The 17,337-nt window shown below is 39.4% G+C and overlaps 1 protein-coding gene across 5 annotated transcripts in view; it reads left to right on the top strand.

Moving 5' to 3' along the window:
• DOCK8 (dedicator of cytokinesis 8) overlaps window positions 1–17,337 on the top strand; it is a 93,238-nt gene that overhangs the window by 24,220 nt on the left and 51,681 nt on the right. For all 5 annotated transcript variants that reach the window (XM_054185379.1, XM_054185383.1, XM_054185381.1 and 2 more), the window contains 11 exons: window positions 676–747; window positions 4,801–4,924; window positions 5,132–5,344; window positions 5,886–5,971; window positions 6,520–6,586; window positions 6,822–6,971; window positions 7,908–7,988; window positions 8,790–8,949; window positions 9,559–9,698; window positions 9,931–10,024; window positions 11,168–11,330. In XM_054185379.1, coding sequence (XP_054041354.1) covers window positions 676–747; window positions 4,801–4,924; window positions 5,132–5,344; window positions 5,886–5,971; window positions 6,520–6,586; window positions 6,822–6,971; window positions 7,908–7,988; window positions 8,790–8,949; window positions 9,559–9,698; window positions 9,931–10,024; window positions 11,168–11,330 — 1,350 coding nt within the window. The remainder of the gene's footprint in view (window positions 1–675; window positions 748–4,800; window positions 4,925–5,131; window positions 5,345–5,885; window positions 5,972–6,519; window positions 6,587–6,821; window positions 6,972–7,907; window positions 7,989–8,789; window positions 8,950–9,558; window positions 9,699–9,930; window positions 10,025–11,167; window positions 11,331–17,337) is intronic.

Here is a 17,337-nt window from a genome sequence, read left to right as displayed (position 1 = left end):
TAGGGGAATTATGCTACAGCATCAAGACAGCAAATTCAGAGTCATCAACTTTATCTTATAATATTTCAGTTCCAATCAGTATGCAGTCTATCAGACAGCACTGACAACCCCCTACATTAAATGAGACTTACTTGAAAATCATAAAATTAAATTATAGTATATTCTTAGATCTTGAAGTTTTATTATGCTATCTGATTAAAAGTGTAAGGTCCGTTTTTAGAATTTACTTCATTTCTATGAGAAAGAGAAAATTACACCAAAAACATACAGGAGACTATGTACTTGCAAGAGTCCAGAAGCTGAAGCCTCTGGAAAAATATCTCTGTATGTTGAGACTTGTTATCAGTTTTTGAAAATCACAAAGATGGATACCTACCTGGTTTTATAGCAACATCGGTCTTATATTAATGAAATGCATAGTATGGCAAATAGTTACAACTGTTAAATGTACATTTGTTAATTTATAAACACAGTAACAAAAACCTGCATTGGGGAATTCATGCAGTACACAGAATTCTTGAAATCTCAAACAACAGTTTACCAGTAAAATAAATATACAGGAGAGGACTAATAGAGAGGCCTTTTTCTGAACAGTGTGTTTAGATAAATTTTCTTTGTCCTTAAGGTGTGACTTAGGTATTAAATATTTACAATATTTTGTTGCTTTTTCCCCAGGGTTGAACTGGACTCACATGTCAGAGATTGTGTTCAGACGTATATCCGGGAATGGCTGATTGTGAATAGAAAGTAAGCTACATACAAGTAAATAAAATAGAAAATAACTTATTTGCCAGAAAGGAGGTGCTCCTAAAGAATAATGATTTGAGTCGGTGAATGAAGACAAGAACTGACTTTTCAGTAGTATATATAACTATATAGTTTTGTTTGACTTGGTGGGCTATAGCTATATATTGTCACATCTGCTTCTCAACTATCAGGCACTCTGGAAATTAACTGGGAAAAAATTCACATTTACTGTCTGTAATGATGATTTAACTAAATCACGAATTTGATCACACTAAAAGGAAAGATAACAGGGATAAAGACTATATTTGTATGCTCTTCATTTTCCCCTCCAAGTCCTGAAAACTCGACATGATCTGATTTTTAATGGTGTCTTAAAACGAAATGGAGTGCAAGTAGCAAAAGAATGAGGATTATGGTATTTCCCAGCAGTGGTTGGTTGTATTCATGGGATTATTAGTGTAACATCCAACTTTACTATTTTACATCAGTAAATGATATTTGCATTTGGGGTCAGTGTAACTTAATACACAGAACTGGACCTGTAGTCCTTCCAAGTGACTTAATTTCTTTTCCTTTCCTTTATTTTGTTTTGTTTTGTCTTATTTTATTTTATTATTTCATTTAATTCCATTCCATTCCATTCCATTCCATTCCATTCCATTCCATTCCATTCCATGTATTAAATGTGAAAGGAATTCTGTTAGTGTTTTCTGTGTGGGAGTGTCTGTTCCCAGACTCTCAGGGATGCCCTGTGCCAGTGGAGCTCACCTCCTTCCCCACCACCTTCTCCCCGTTCTTCAGAAAGAGGTCTTTGGAGCTCTGTTTTTCTGTGCCACTTCCTGTTCACCCCCTCCTGTGCTCATGCTCTGGTCTTGAGAAGCCATAGTAGCACATTTGCTGCCATTTCATTGTGCTCCGTCACCCACCCTTGCTACTCTCTATTTTTCTGACATGATGTACATCAGTAGTCAGTGCATTATGGTTGACTTCTGGTGACTGTAAAGGAATTGCATTGTTTAATTGTGCAGCTTGTGCAGGGACGGAGCAGCCGCTGAGGGTTATTAAGAGACTTCCTCCGGGGGTGCTGATGAAATTGATTGAGTTCTCAGAACTGTTCCACAGTGAGTCACTAAAAATAAGCTAGCGGGTTTTGCAGGCTCTCCACCTGCATTGCTCAGAACATGGGTGCTAGCTCTTTCACGCAGTGTTGTTCTGAGTGTGCTGTAAAGAGACAGCTTTGTCTGTGCACACGATTAGGGTGCAACCAGTAAAGCAAGTGAGGTGAAAAGTAGAACATAGCTATTTTTGCACTTGTGTGTGCTTGTAAAAATGTGAATGGAGCCGTAGAAATACACATGCATGAAAAGATTTGTCATGTGTTTTACCATTTCATTCATTCAGGTAAGGCAAATTAGCATTCAAAAACTTTGTCGAGCAGTTGAGTCTGCGGTAAACATGATGAAGGGCCCTGTCAGAGACCTGAGCTTTGGTGGCTGTGGCTAACAAAGAAAACAAATTATTAAAAATTGCAAAGAACAAGATAGTGTAAAAGATGCTGCAGTGTCACATAAACCAGTGATAGATTGTTATTGGGAGGCTCATGTTGTGCTTGGACACTATTTCAAAACCAGATATGAGACAAAGAAAAGACATTACGAGAGAAGTGAGAAAAAGTAGCTGTAGAAAGCTTTGCATTGTTTTGAGAAATGCTGGAAAAACTGTAGTTGCCCACCTGGGAGACAAAGATTCATAGGACGGGTTGCTGAACATGTGGTCTGGTTGTCCTGGTTTGAGGTAAAACAGAACCAACTTTTTGTTCAGTAATTTTACTTCTTAGCTAGGCCTCTTCTAACTCTCTGAAATTAACAGCATGTTGTGTCTAAAATGGTTCATTCAAAGTGATAAGAGTTTGTGCCAAGGAATGGTATGCACAGGGGCTCTTGATTATACTTATTGCTATAACAACCAAGGTCAGCTAATTTCGTTATTTGCCCCGTTGGAGGGTCAGAAACGGAAAAGCATAGAAGGGTCCCACCTGCGGGGAGGAGTGGACAGGACAGGTGACCCAAAATTGACCAACAGGGGTATCCCATCCCATCTGCCCCATGCTCAGTATGAACAGCTGAGGGATCAAGGGGTCAACTCTCTTCCTTCAATGGCCGATGTCTGGGGAGGACCCTCCCTGTTCATCTGCCTTTGATCCCGATCAGTGTGTTCCTGACTCCAACTCTGGAACCCGGTTCCCACCCATCGCTGAGCCCAGCCTGGGACTTCCCCAGTGCCTGCCGGTGACATCATCCTGGGAGTTTAATATGGTTTTGTATATACTGTATCTATCTCATTATTTTCCTTTTTATTTTACTATTAATATTTCATTAAAGTAGTTTAGTTTCCTCTAAACTCATAAATCTCTCTTTACCTCTCCCCCTCCTCCCCATGCACGAGAGGCTGAGGGGGAGCATCTGTCGCCGGCCATTGGCCAATTTGGCCAAAACCACGACACTGGTGAGCCATGGATGAGAGGATTGTGTAAGTGACTTTCATCCATTCATGGATGTGAAGGTTCAGAACAGGATATTGAAGAGTCTTCCTTCAGCGGGTGACATGAGCAGAGGTGGTCCTCGTGCCCCAGACATGTTTTTATCAGAGGCTGAATGGGACATTTGTTCCTTGTCAGTTTCTCCTTTCAGTTGTCCTTTGTTCCTTTTCCTTGTCGCGTTTTCTTAATTCACTGTGTGGCCATTAAATTGATGTATGCACCAAAAGCAGGGTTTGCCTCTTGGTGAGTTTTAATTTCTACTGTGCTTTTCAAAATAAATAAACAATATAAAAAAATTTTCCAGGAATACTTCAGGGGAAAGGCATCCCTAGCGTGGCTTGTACACCACAGGGAAAATGTGATCTCAGGTACATAAATCTCTCTATTAATCATTTGTTTGTCACCAGAGGTAGTCAAAAAATAATCAGCAAAACCTCCTTTGGATGCCAAAATGTCTTAAACTCGTGCAGAATTTCTGTCTTTCATTCTGGATTATTAAGGCAGTTCCAAAACAAGGTCATATCCAAGGAGAGCTGGGATTGTGTCTTTTATGACTTCAGTTTTCATTTGCAGTGAACTGGTAAACGATTAAAATGCAAACAATTAAAATTAAAACACATCAGAGCATATAATTCCGTTACTCCCAAAATGTAATAAAAAGGTGTCTCCCTGATCAATAATTGCTTATCATGGCGTCTTTATGAAAGTACTCAGATGTTTAGACACTGCTTTGGGAGTGTTATGGAAAGGAAAATGAAAGAAGCAGGATACTGTAACTAAGGATGCTAATTGCAAGAAGGCCATCACAGGATTTAGTTGATTGCAAGGAGGCCATCACAGGATTTAGCTGATTGTACACTAAAGTGGAAGTAATAGAGCTCTGGATGCATCTGGTATCTTTTTTCAGGGTACCTGCTCTTTTTTCCATCTACCACAAAAATGTAACTTGAAATTGGTGCCTTGATGCAAAATTTTGGGAGGTTGCCAGCAGAGAAGGTTACGTTGTGCCATAGCAATAGCCATCTTCAAAAGCAGGCTCCATGTGAGAGGTGTAGATGGTTGTGTATGATTAACTTGGGATACCAGCTAGGTCCAGGAGAAGAGCAGTAAGCTCCTTGATGTAAGATTGCAGGAGCAAAGAGCCAGCCACGAGATAAGTGATCCCGATCCGTGTTCTTAAGGTCACTGAAATAATCACAATGTCTGACGAGGAGCTCGGAGCTGAATTTGTACCTAGGTCAGGTTGTGCTGCAGTCTCAGGCTCACAGTCTAAGCAAAAGTGTTCTGGATGAATTTTCTTCCTTTTAAAACCATTCCTAATATACATGATAGAGTTGCAGGGGTGTGATAAAACAATTAAGCATTGTGAAATGTCACATTGTTGCGTAAAAGCTGTGCTGCATTGCTCTTTTGCACAATAATGTTTCCAGTTGCTTATTATTTTTTTAAATTTTTCTTTTCTGTTTTATTTTCCCTTAACTCCTCCTCGTGGTGTCCTGACTTGCCCGTGAAAGGAACCAGGGGAATCCAGATACTTGTAGCCTGAAAAACAAGGGATCCCGAAAAGATTTTCACAAGACGCTTCAAAAACAAACGTTTGAATCGGAAACATTGGATTCAGGTGATGCAAACTTTCAGGTACGTTTTCTTTACTTTGGGAAAAATGATCCAATACGGCAACTTTCCTCAAAGAGGAAGGGATCCTCAGGTCTCCATAATGGCGTCAAGGGAAGAGCCGTGCTTGCCATTTGGCCTTAAGGCCTCTCTCTGCCAGACAAGCAGGAGATGTTTCATGAGCCACCCAGTGTCCACGCCACAGCTCGCCATTTTGTTGCTTCCCGGCAGGCGGGACCGAGACAGGTCCCCGGGCTCCCCGAGGAGGCCTCAAGGACGACCCTCGCCTCCTCCGACTTCGACCTGCGCAGCCTGCAGCCGGACCCCCGCCTGGAGAACCTGCTGCGGCACCTCAGCGCCGAGGAGTTCGAGAGGCAGAACGAGGAGGCACGGCGCACCAACCGGCATGCCGAGCTCCTCGCCCTCTACCCCTCCGTGGACGAGGTGAGATGGGAGGCCAATGGGACCACAAGCCTCCCTGAGCTGCCTGCCGCAGGCGTCTTTATGGTTAAAGCTGTGCCACGGTTGAAAAACAGGGTTTGTGGCCCGGGATACGTGTCTCCCTTGGATAATAACATGGCGAAGGCATCACCATGGGCTCCTGTCAGCTCTCTGGAAGGTGTGTTCAGGGGGTTGTACTCGGACTTGTGGTGCTGCCTGGGGCTTCCTCTCACCTCCCTCGCTGGGGGTCAGGCCCCACGCTGGTGATACGGTTGTGTGGGTGTGTTACTCCTTGCTGTAGCTCTTGCTTAGGGCCCAGAAGTGTAAATATTCAGTGTAAATGCCAGATGGGGGTCAGAAGTGTAAATGTACAGAAACTGGAATACATTTCCTTTCATCTCTGAGGAGATAAAGGGCCTGCTGAGTGGGGGGAGGTGCTAGTCTGTACCAGTGGCCCAGTTAATGTCACATAAAGGTTTTATGTAAGTTTGTAAATTTACACTTGTTTTAATTAAGTATGACTAGAATAACTGTTTAATGATAGGAAGATGCAGTGGAGATACGGCCGGTGCCAGACCGCCCAAAGGAACATCTGGGCAACAGGATTTTGGTGAAGCTGCAGACTCTGAAGTAAGTATCCTTCACAAGCCTTGCTCACCATTTCTCAGTTCCTGCCAGTGTACTGCTGCCAACACTGCTACCCCACGGCAGGTGTCCTGTTCAGCGTTTACATGCCTGCTTGCAGTGGACGACTATATCTATCCATCATTACGGAAGTCTTTAATTTGTCAGGGTAAAAAGGAGTTGTGAATGAGCCCAAATTCTGTATTTCCAACAAACTAGATTGGTCTCCCTAGATGCTACTGGACTTGATAAGCAGAAAAAAAATTCAAGAACGGTATGATTGTTTTTACCTGATATCTGAGACCACCTTTCTGACAAATTTAGAAAATACATTGTATGCAGTTTACTTCCCTTCTTTTTCTCTTGAAATCATCTAATAAAATGCACTTTAAAAAAAATCCTCCAGGCTTTGGGAGAGCTTAGGTCTGGAACAAAATATGTCTCCTTGTTTTCTAATGGAAGCACCAGTCAAAATATAGCCCTTTCATTTTTTTATTATACAGAGCCATAAGAGTGCAGTATTAATCAGTGTCCTGTGTGTCTTTCCTTAACAGGTTTGATATAGAGATTGAGCCTTTGTTTGCATGCATAGCTCTCTATGATATAAAAGAAAGGAAAAAGGTAAGCGTGCATACAGTATTTTTGTTCAGTTGGCTTGGGTTTTTATTTCTGGAAAAATTGCAAAATCCATGAAACTTTTTCACGCATGCAGTCTGAGCCAGGATTTTTTTTATTCAGTCAGTCACATGCTTGCATTTGTTTATTTTGTAGTTCTAGTTACTACTTTTGACTCATTTCAAAATATATTTGATGCATTTTTGCTTTGCAATACATTTTAATTCTTTTTCTTTCCAAGATCTCAGAAAATTTTCATTGTGACCTCAACCCTGATTCACTAAGAGGATTCTTGCGTTCCCATACACCCTCCATTGACTTGTCTACTCAGGCAAGATCAGCAGTATTTTCTGTCACTTATCCCTCATCGGATATATACCTAGTAATAAAGGTACGTTACAGTGCTACTTCAAGACCATTCTTCCTGTTCCCAATTGTGCTTGTTGAGCTGACAAACATGAGTTTCCTGTAGCTGAGATTAATTTTGATAGATTTTAATAGTATATGTGCAGGTGTCCACTGCTATGTCTCACTCCAATACTAAGAAGGTATATTGATAACCCTGTGTTGAAGTTCTACTAAGTATTTAGAATTTCCGACCTCTGCCTAAGGGAAATTTAAAGTAAAGTGAAATAAGCCATTTAAAAAAAAAATAATTACATTTTACGGAGTTTTTTTGGCTTTGGTTTAATGTACTTTGCATCATTTTGTTTATTTAATTCTGAAACTGAGTTTCCCTGAGAGCATAGTATCCTGGGGTGCATTAAAAAGAGCATGGCCAGCAGGTGGAGGGAGGTCATCCTCCCCGTCTACTCTGCCCTTGTGAGGATGCACCTGGATTACTGTGTCCAGTTCTGGGCTCCCCAGTTCAAGAAAGACAAGGAACTACTGGGGAGAGTCCAGTGGAGGGCTACAAAGATGATCAAGGGACTGGAGCGCCTCTCTGCGTTGCTGTCCAACCTGCTTTAGGTGAACCTGCTTTGGCAGGGGGCTGGACCAGATGATCTCCACCATCCCTTCCAACCCCTAGCATTCTGTGATTCTGGATTCTATGAAGCACTTCACTTGGAATGTGTTAATTTTCCTGATTTCAATAAAAATGCAGTAGTACCTGATTGACAGTGTTGTCACATACGTATTTTCTGCTTTCTAACAAACCAGATGGAAAACCAGGAGAAGGTTTAGTATCGATTACTCCATAAAAACAGTTTTAAGAATTCTATATCACGCCTTTAGGTGTGCTTCTTTGTATTGCTAGAGAACGAACATGTTACTATTTGGGTGATGTTTTTTCTTTGTGAGTGTCTTATTTTACTGCTTTTTGTAGATAGAAAAAGTGCTTCAGCAAGGAGAAATTGGAGACTGTGCAGAACCCTACATGGTTCTTAAAGAAAGTGAGGCTGGTAAGGTAAGTAAATAATTACAAAGAGTGTTTAGAGCAAAAAATGGATGCACAAGAAAAAAAAAAAAAACAACAGAGAAAGAGCAGACCCTTTGGAATAGGACAAAATCCCAAGAACATTGGGGAGGAAGCCAGTCGATGCATCCATGGCGCAAGAAGTCTGGTGTCTGTGACCAACAGGAAGACGGCACAAGAAGGCAAGGTGCACTTCCATTACTGACGCCTTTGGAAATCAATACTGACCAAGTCTTGAGTCATGAAGCAGACAGGGGTGAGCAAAGGACATGAAAATGCAATGTGGAGTTAGCAGAAATATTTGTACCTCAGAGACAACCTGTTGTAGTGTGTATGTGGCCTGTTCAGTGCTGTCATCCATAGATAACCTGAGCTCTGTTTAAGGAATTCATGGACATTTGCTTCTCTGGAGCAGACTGACAATGTTTGCTGGACTTCCACATGTCTCTCACCTTTAAAATATTGCTTTCAGTAGAATATTGTTTCTGTATCTGACAAAGGAAGTGGAACCTGCTAACGTTTCATGGTGATTGTTCATGCCTGGCTTGAGGGTCACTGCAAAAAGATCAGTGTTCTCCATTTCCGTAATGAAAATGAACTCATTGAAAATAAATGAGAAGTGAATGTACAAATCAAACCAGCTATGATCCTGACAGTGATGTAGCAAGAAAACATGAGAGATAAGAATGCAAATTATTTACTGAACTGTAAATATGTAATTTCCATTTTGATCTATAGTAGCATTAAAATAACTGATTGCTTTTTAAACAATCTTCATTTTCTTTGTCTTAGACAAAAGAAAAGATTGAAAAACTGAAAGCTCAAGCTGAATCCTTTTGTCAGCGGTTGGGGAAATACAGAATGCCATTCGCCTGGATTCCCATAAGCCTAACTAATTTCTTCAACCTTTCAACACTTGAACGAGAAATACCTGAGGCTGAAGGTTTAAATGGTAGTTGTTTAACTTTTCTAACTAATGCCAAGTGACTCTTTGGTAGGACTGTGCATAGGAAACAATGTCATTTACTCTGGCATCAAGAGTGAAGAGCAGATTCAAATTCACATTTTCTCAGCCTTCCTTTTCAGTGCTACAAACAACTTAATATGCTCACTGTTTCATCTCTGCATATTTATTTTTATGTATGATAAATATTTTTCCATGTTTTAAGTCCAATTCTGGTTGAAGACTGGCTTTGTAGAAGTAAAACTGCCTTTGCCATAAGGAGTTCATTTGCAATACAGGGCGATCGAAACACATATTATCTTAGTTTCAAGAGTATACAGGATCATTGGTCAACAACATTGACCAATGTGCTTTATAACCCACAAACTAAAAATTCAAATAAGCTTGTTCTGTGCGGTAGAAGTAATGTCACCTCACTAGGTGTACCCTGGCATTATGCTATTTCACATAGTCTGAAATAAAAGTAGTGAAATGTTTTAGGTACTGTCTCTGTCCTCTGATGTTTCTGGGAAGTTGTGCATTTCTAGTGTATTCTGGTAGTCTTTGTACTGAAGCAACACAAAGCAAGTTGATGTTTCATTTAATTTTCCTTTGAAGGGAAAGGATCCACCGGTGACAAGAGGGCAACACTGCTACAGGCAAGAAGACTTTCTGAAAGAAGTCTCAGCTCAGAGGACAGCTATCCAGTATCAAACTTTAAAACAATTTCTCTGACCCTCAACACCTTCTTTAAACAGGTACTGAATAGTCTTTATTTCTGATTGCCTACGACATTTTTCATCTATGTAATGTGAACTGTGTTGGGACAAGTTACCAGTGATGTTCATGTGGCGAGAGAGAATAACTGCTGTCAAGTAGGCAGAAATCCACTTGCTTTGCATGCCTGAAGGACATGGGTCACTCAGAAGCTTTTCTCAGTGTTATGGAGTATTGTTGTAAAGGCACTGATTTTTGTCTTTCTCCTGGTAGGAAGGAGACAGGCTCAGTGATGAAGATCTGTTCAAATTTTTAGCTGATTTCAAAAGATCGTCTTCCTTGCAGAGAAGAATTAAGACTTTACCAGGTATATAACTCATTTTTGTATGGAAATGAATTTTCTCCCCTAACTTGTTCTGTAAATTCCAACCCCAAAATATAATTAACTTGGGTTTTAAGTCTATAGTATGTGCTATTGTGGAACTGCCTGAGTCCCCAGTGTCTGCCTGAGCGCACATGCTTTTGAGGTTTCTTTTCTGTAGGAGTGAGTATGGAAATTTATGTTTAGCTTGATATTCTAAAATTATTTCCTTTCCTTCCTAATTTACAGTGTATCTATCTGCTCAATGTCTTTTGTTATTCAAACTGTTCAAAGACAGCGCTTTAAAGCAGACTTCTAAGATCCTTGCTATTCCTGCAATATTTTTAAATGGTCATATTTTACAGAAGGAGATTAAAATCTGTACACATTTCATCTTATTTGGGTATTTGGGTCAGTGTTAGCTAACAAAGTAGACATAGTGTTTGGCTACTGTCAAAAACCAGACCAGCTTATTTTTTCTTTTTGCATAAATTACAGCTCAAGCTCTTCTGGGTTGTAGAGGAACCTTAGAACAAAAATTAACTAAGTGCAAAGCTGTTTTGCCTTTTTAGCTGATTGCCAGAAATGACAAGTCTGAGTTCCCCACATAGTTTTCACTTATCACAACAGAGAATTTACATTGAAAGTCTAGTCATACTTGGGTAAACGGTATTATTATCAGTATTAACTGTTTAACTGCTCACCACAGCAAGCCTGGCTTCCCTGGTGGGCGGTGTCTACTTTGGCAGAGATTAACTAGAGCAGAATCTGAGTGGAGGAGTGAGAGAGAACTGTATTAGACAGCTGCCCTTTTATCTTTTATTTGTCTCCCAGACAAGTTTTATATTATTTGTGTGTGAAAGATACTAGAACATCAACCCAGTATATGATATTCCTTCTTTCTTTCCTGTTTCTTTGAAATTGTACAGGGTAGACATAAAAAGCTATATATTGGCCTGATGTGGAGGTTACTTCTTGTGCATCTTTCTACACCTATGCTTTCATTCTCATGCAGCCTTTAAGCCAAAGATTCAGTTCTTATTTCTGCACTGTTGCTATGTAACCTCATACATTGTTTTCATTTTTGTTTTATAATGCATTTGTTATGTTTTATATTTTTTGCTGACATTTAGTGATTTTTTTTTTAAGGAACACTTAAACTGGAGATTTCCCCAGCTCCAGAAAACCTTGGGTTTTGTCTGACACCAGAATTACTACCAGTGAAGCCATTTCCAGAAAACCGTAATCGTCCTCACAAAGAGATTTTGGAATTCCCAATTAGAGAAGTGTATGTTCCTCATACAATTTACAGGTAAGAAATAACATATATTTTTTAAATTCTTAAGATCCATTTTCAAAAATAATTGTGATTTAGATATATTTTTTTCAGAAATAGAAACTAAAAATATTTTTTTTAATGTTAAAGATTATGCATTAGGATGATTATTTAATCTTACTAGCCATTACAAGATGAAACACCTGCAGGATGTTCTATAGTGTATTTACTATTCTAATTATGTTGTCCTTTGAAAATTTTTCTAAAATGTCAAAAGAACCCTAACAGCTCTTATTGACCTGGCATATTTATATCTTTCCTCTTATGTATTTTTTTCACAGTAGATCTTAGTATCATTTTTAATAGTTTTGGTAAATGTTTGTGCTGTGTGGTTTCTACTGTTAATTTGAGTCATCTGAGCATCTGAGCAAGTAACGTGTTGCTCTGTGTACTTTTTCACCATGACAAGGACTCTAGGCTATGTTGTTTCTTTTCTTAAATCTGTTCTATCCTGATTGTTTCAAGAAGACCATGGTGTTCATTAGCATGCAACTGAGCAATTCCCGTAATTTCTTCGTGGTCTGGCACATCTGAGCCTCCAAGAAGAAAAGCCTATCAAAAGAATGTGCTTCAACATGTTTGTGCAGCATAGTAGTGCTAGTGAACAGTGATATTGATAACAGCTAACTACCAAGAATTCAAAACGGGTGTATTGCAGTATTATAGATATAGAAATACTAGCTTTCACGTAACCATTGTGTTAGTGAAGGCATGGAAGTAAAGCAGAATGCTTCTTACAACAGTAGTTGATGCTATTCTAAGGGAGTTTTCTGATCCCTAAAACATCAGGTAGGTACTAAATTAGTGTCAAATATGTGACCATCAGTAAGGAATCACAGAATGAAGGAGCTGAATAAAGGGATGTAAATCTTACTCACTTCTTGCAGCAGAGATTAGCAAAGAGCCAGATCTCCCACACATTCACCTGACCCCACCCAGGACAGGAGAAGGGAAGGCTAAGACTTGTGGTTCAGTACAACTCAGAACTGCAATACTGCAGACTAATTTATCCTGGGGAGATGCTCCACAACTTCACAGGAAACTGGAGAGCCAGTGAGGCTGTTCGTGACACCTGGATTAGGGTCTCAGCTTTGAAGGAAAGCAAAAACAGGAAGTGGCATCTTATCTCACGATAACAACTTGCCACGTGGTGTCAGCAGGGGAATAAGTAAGTAAGCCGGTTTGGATAGGCCCTCATTAGAAGTTTTGGAGGAGTTACTCCTGGGCTGTGCTGTGAATCTGTGATATTAAAACTCCTGAGGGCAGTTTCTTTGCGCTCTCGGCACCAGAATGCTAAAATGCAGAAGGTTGTGGTACTTCTGTCTTCTCTGTGTATCAAAGACGGAAATGAATGTCTCCCACCACCACCACCCCCTTCCCCCCCATTTTTAGGGGGTTTATGCAGACATTTTTATAGGGGAAGTAGTTTTTATACAATTAATAATGCAAATGTAAATGAGCTTGAGTAATGACACCTTTTAAAAAAAATACAAAAATAAGATGGAATTTTAACTTTCCTATTCATTGTCTGGCCCCAGTAAGGCGTAGCATGTGTCAACTCTAGTGTGCAGCCTGGTGGTGTCTAAGGGTGTGCCTTTGAAAATGGAAAGCATTAGCAATGCCTGTATTGCTGAGCTAGAGAGAGAGTTGAGCACAGAATATTCTCTCTTTAGTTCTCACCAAGGTAAACTCCTGCAGACAGACTTCATGAATATCAAAGCCACCATGCTGAAAATTAATTTGTGCATCTCCTGAAGCAAGTTTCGGTGTCTCCACACAGTATTCTTCAGTTGCTAGGGTGTCTGTGTTGAATACATTCACCTACATTAGAAGAAATGCTTGCTAGCTATAGCTCAACTGTTGCACTCTTTTTGCAAGAGTTCACAGCCAGCATGCTTAGTCTCTACAGGCTTTTTGGGCTCTGTTTTGATTTTCATGCTAAGTAAAAGTCGTGGTAACAAAACAGAGTAGGATCTGTCCGGCCTAACCTGTAACAATGAAGAGAATAACTATAAAGAATATTTGCCTTCATAAATCTTTACCTTAATTAGTGAATCAATGTGTGATAACACAACTGACATACCATAAGTAATGTTATGCTGTAAACTGCTGTAAACTGTAACCCAATCAGTTAATAACCAAATTAAACCCTAAAGACAATTAGTTAGATACACTGGGGAAATGGTGAAAAAAAAATGCAGAAATGCTAGGTCATGGTTCAATTGCCTTGTGACAACAAACACATTTGGAGTGAGAAAGGGGATTCGCCAACTGAAACTGTTAATGAACTTCAGCATAGTTCCCCAGAATGTCAGACGAGGCAGCTTTGCAAATATTATGAAGCAGCAGGGTCTAGAACTTGGAGGGGTCCAGGAAGTAACACTTGTGTTTGCACAGTGCTGTTGGAAGCACCTTCTTTTCCCACAAGCTGGAATCACCTGGCCGCATCTGAGATGCTTTTGCCACATAATTGTGCCAGTGCTGTGTTTGGCGAGCAAAAGCATCGTTAGGGAACGTAGGCCAACGTATTTGCTTAATTTAACTGGCATGCAATTTTCCTTGCTTACTTCTCCGCATGGTGAATACTGTTTTGAGCCTGAGATTAGACTAACCTATGCAAAGTAACTTTGAATTTGAATAAAGACAGATATTAAGGGTTTCACATTATTTTATTCCCTTGCTCTAATCTAAAAAGTAGAACCATCCTGTTTTAATTAAGCGATGTGCTAGCCCTTAGTCATAACTGAATGTCATGGTCTGCTAGTGTGTTACAGGTGATTTAATGTTTCCTAATTTTTGATTTTAAGTCTGCAAATAATTTTTTTTTACCAGTGCTATAGATTTAGATAACAAGAGAATGAAAAATGGATAAAATAATTACCTGTTTTCTATTAATGTTACCATGAATGTAAGAGAAGGTTACACATAGAAATGGACTTAAAAAACATAGAAATGAAAACTTAGAAAAATAGAGTCTGGTAAGGTCTTACTGGCATAATAATACCTCTACACATGTCCAGACAGATGCTAATAAAGCATCTAGTTTCATTTTTTCTCCTGAATGTTTAAAAGAAATGCAAAGATTTTGTTTACTTGGGTTGGTGGGGTTTTTTGACAATGTAAGATATTTCAAAGGAAAAACATTTTTTTTTTTAAATAATAACTTCTTCCTTTGTCATAGGAGAAGCAGAGTCTTCTGTTATAGTCTTTGAACTTAGCTCTTGCTAGTTTTTATACTGGTGTAATGCCATTATTTTAAATGATGTTGTTTCTGATTTATGACAGAGAGATCAGACAGCCCCTTTCTGTGTGCACTGTGAAATTGAGCACTTCTTTTTGTTGTGTACCTACATTTCTTTAATAAAAATAGTTCCCTGAAAATGTCAAAACATTCCAAGATTTATTTCTTTCAATACCCTTCTATTCTTAATAGGAAAAATCATATAATTTAAAGATTGTTTATCATTTTATTTTCTCATGAAATATAAATGAAAATGATGCTGCTTACTGCCACTATGAATTGTTGGTGCTGAGAAAGAGGGATTTGTCCCATCGCTTCATCAGTAACTCAGCTTAACCAGGCACAGAAGTCCTGTCTTTGCTAGGGGAAGAGCCTAATGCTTAGGGGATTTTTGAAGGGAGCGGGGGAAAAACCCCTTTCCTTTGCTGCTTTGTTTCATTTAATTGCAAACCACCTGTCACTGTACTAAGGCTCGCTGTAGTATGCAGTGTCAGCTGGAGGCCTGCTTTGGTGGTATTCATTCTACCCCATCCTTGACTAGTTTTGTGCAAGGGAAGACTATTGATGTATAATGGTCTGTTATTCCCATTACTGCCATCACAGTATTATCTACTCCTTTCTGCCTCTCTCCCCGTGGAATCTGGAGAGACCACAGTAGTCCTGTGCATCTTCTACAAGGCCATTGCTCTAGTTTTGTGCTGGTTGGAGACGCTGGCACTTCTAACTTCTTTTTCAGAGTAAACAAAGTGGAGATTAGTATTGCTCTGTTGTGCACAGGTGAAGGAAATAGCTTAACCTAGCAGTGAGTGCAACACTGAATGCTCACCTTCCTCACAAGAAAGAAGCTACAACTGAAAACACAACAGACATAAGAAGTGTGAGGGGCCTACCTTTCCAGATGTTTTTGAATGAAAGCATCTTCTTCACTCATTTGGTTTTGCTGCAGCTCCACTTTAGCAGGTTGTGGCTTGTGCTTTGGTCTTGCATGAATGTCTTAAGAAAAAATGAAGCTACTCTGACCACTGACACTGCCTCTGGTTAGGTAGTAGAGTGCTGAATGTTGTCCTTTTGTAAAGAGCTCCCAGTCAGGACAGTTAGAATCACATTCCTTTCCATGCCTGCAGATTTTTTTGTTAACCTCAGGACACTGTGCTTTCTCCTTCAAACAATTTGTCTGCTTTTCACTGGAATGAAAATGCTCCAGTAACTTCATAGAAGCATTGTTAATAGTGCTGGATTACTGGTAGTAGTAGGTGGCTTCCCTTGTGGTAAGAATAGATGGCTTCTTTAGCTTAGGTCTGCAGGGCACTGAGAGAGGGAGGACATCAATTTTCCCACTGGACTTTTTTTTTCCCTCTTGCTTGATAAATTGTTACTTTGAGGTGTACAATTTAGAGAAGAGGCATCACTCAAGAGCAGTGCAGTTTGTCAGTATAGCTTCCACCTTCCCAGGTCAGGATGGGGGAGTGTGTAAATACATCAGTGAGACAATTAAAACAATTCCAGGTTCCACCTCTTGACTTCTAGCTGCATAGATCTTGCATGCTGCTGAAACCTATGTCATTCACTAAGGTTTTTAAGCATTTTCAGCTGAAGTTTTAGAAGTGCATGGTGTCTGCGGAAACAAGATGATCCTGGTAAGTATGAAATATTGCCTCACATTAGCTAACACATGTAACTTCAGGGGGACACATTAACAGTATTTTGGGAAGATATGGTATGCTATTAGCACTCCTTCACTGTGTCATTTATTAATTAAATACATTAAGACAAAATTATCTCACCACAGTTCTCAGCTGTATTGTCAGATTTCATATAGGTTCACTATTATATGCATAAATGTGGTATGTCAGAAATTTCACTCTTTGATTATAGGGGTTCAGTGAGAATTTTGGGATAGAGCTTTACCTCTGTTTACACAGCTGGAGGAATCACAGCTCCTGGGATGGCGAATGGATGTATAAAATACAGCCCTATGGTATAGTTACTATCTTCCTTTTTCAGCTTTTCATACTTCATTCAGGCAAGTGGGCACTGCTTTATGTGTGACCTACCATCTTGTTATTACAGCATCTTGATATTGCAATAGTTGATTCCTGGTAGATATCCACTCATTTTATCCACTTCAATAACACTGCCACTCACGATTTAATAATACTGTAACCAGCAGAGGAAGTGAGGGTATTGTCAATGGAACAGTGGGTTTAGTTTGGTAGAACACTGCAAAACATGGAGGACAGAGACATCAGAAGGTGGTATAATTCCTTTGATTTTCGTATTTGAAAACTTTAAAATTGTTTTACGTGTAACTTCTGAAAAAATGATATAAAGTAGGCAATTGTGGGTCAGAAAGTTACCTATGTTTGCATATTAGAAAATCAATACCATATGTAAGAAATTTTTTTGTTGGTGATTTTTATGATTCACAAAATCTCCATTTTTGCCTTTGGTCTTGGTTTTCAAACACATGATGTCATTGATTACTCGTTGGCAAAATTTGATATTTCAAGTAATGGTAGGTCAGTTCAATGATGTATAATGAATAACAATGAGTCCTGGAGTGAAAGCTATTAAAATTTTAGTCTGACTTGACTCTAAGCCTTATGTCACATTTAAATTTAGAAATATCTATTTTCTTATCATAAATTTGTGATTTGAATCTGCAGAAATCTGGTGTTTTGAGTCATCCTTCCACTCAGTTCTTGTGGTGACATTTTTTTTGTGTTGACTAAACCTTTAATA

This window comes from Rissa tridactyla, chromosome Z (assembly GCF_028500815.1).
Source record: "Rissa tridactyla isolate bRisTri1 chromosome Z, bRisTri1.patW.cur.20221130, whole genome shotgun sequence".
NCBI lineage: Eukaryota > Metazoa > Chordata > Aves > Charadriiformes > Laridae > Rissa > Rissa tridactyla.
Note: the sequence above shows the minus strand (reverse complement) of the source record. Positions and strands in the feature narration are given on the sequence as shown.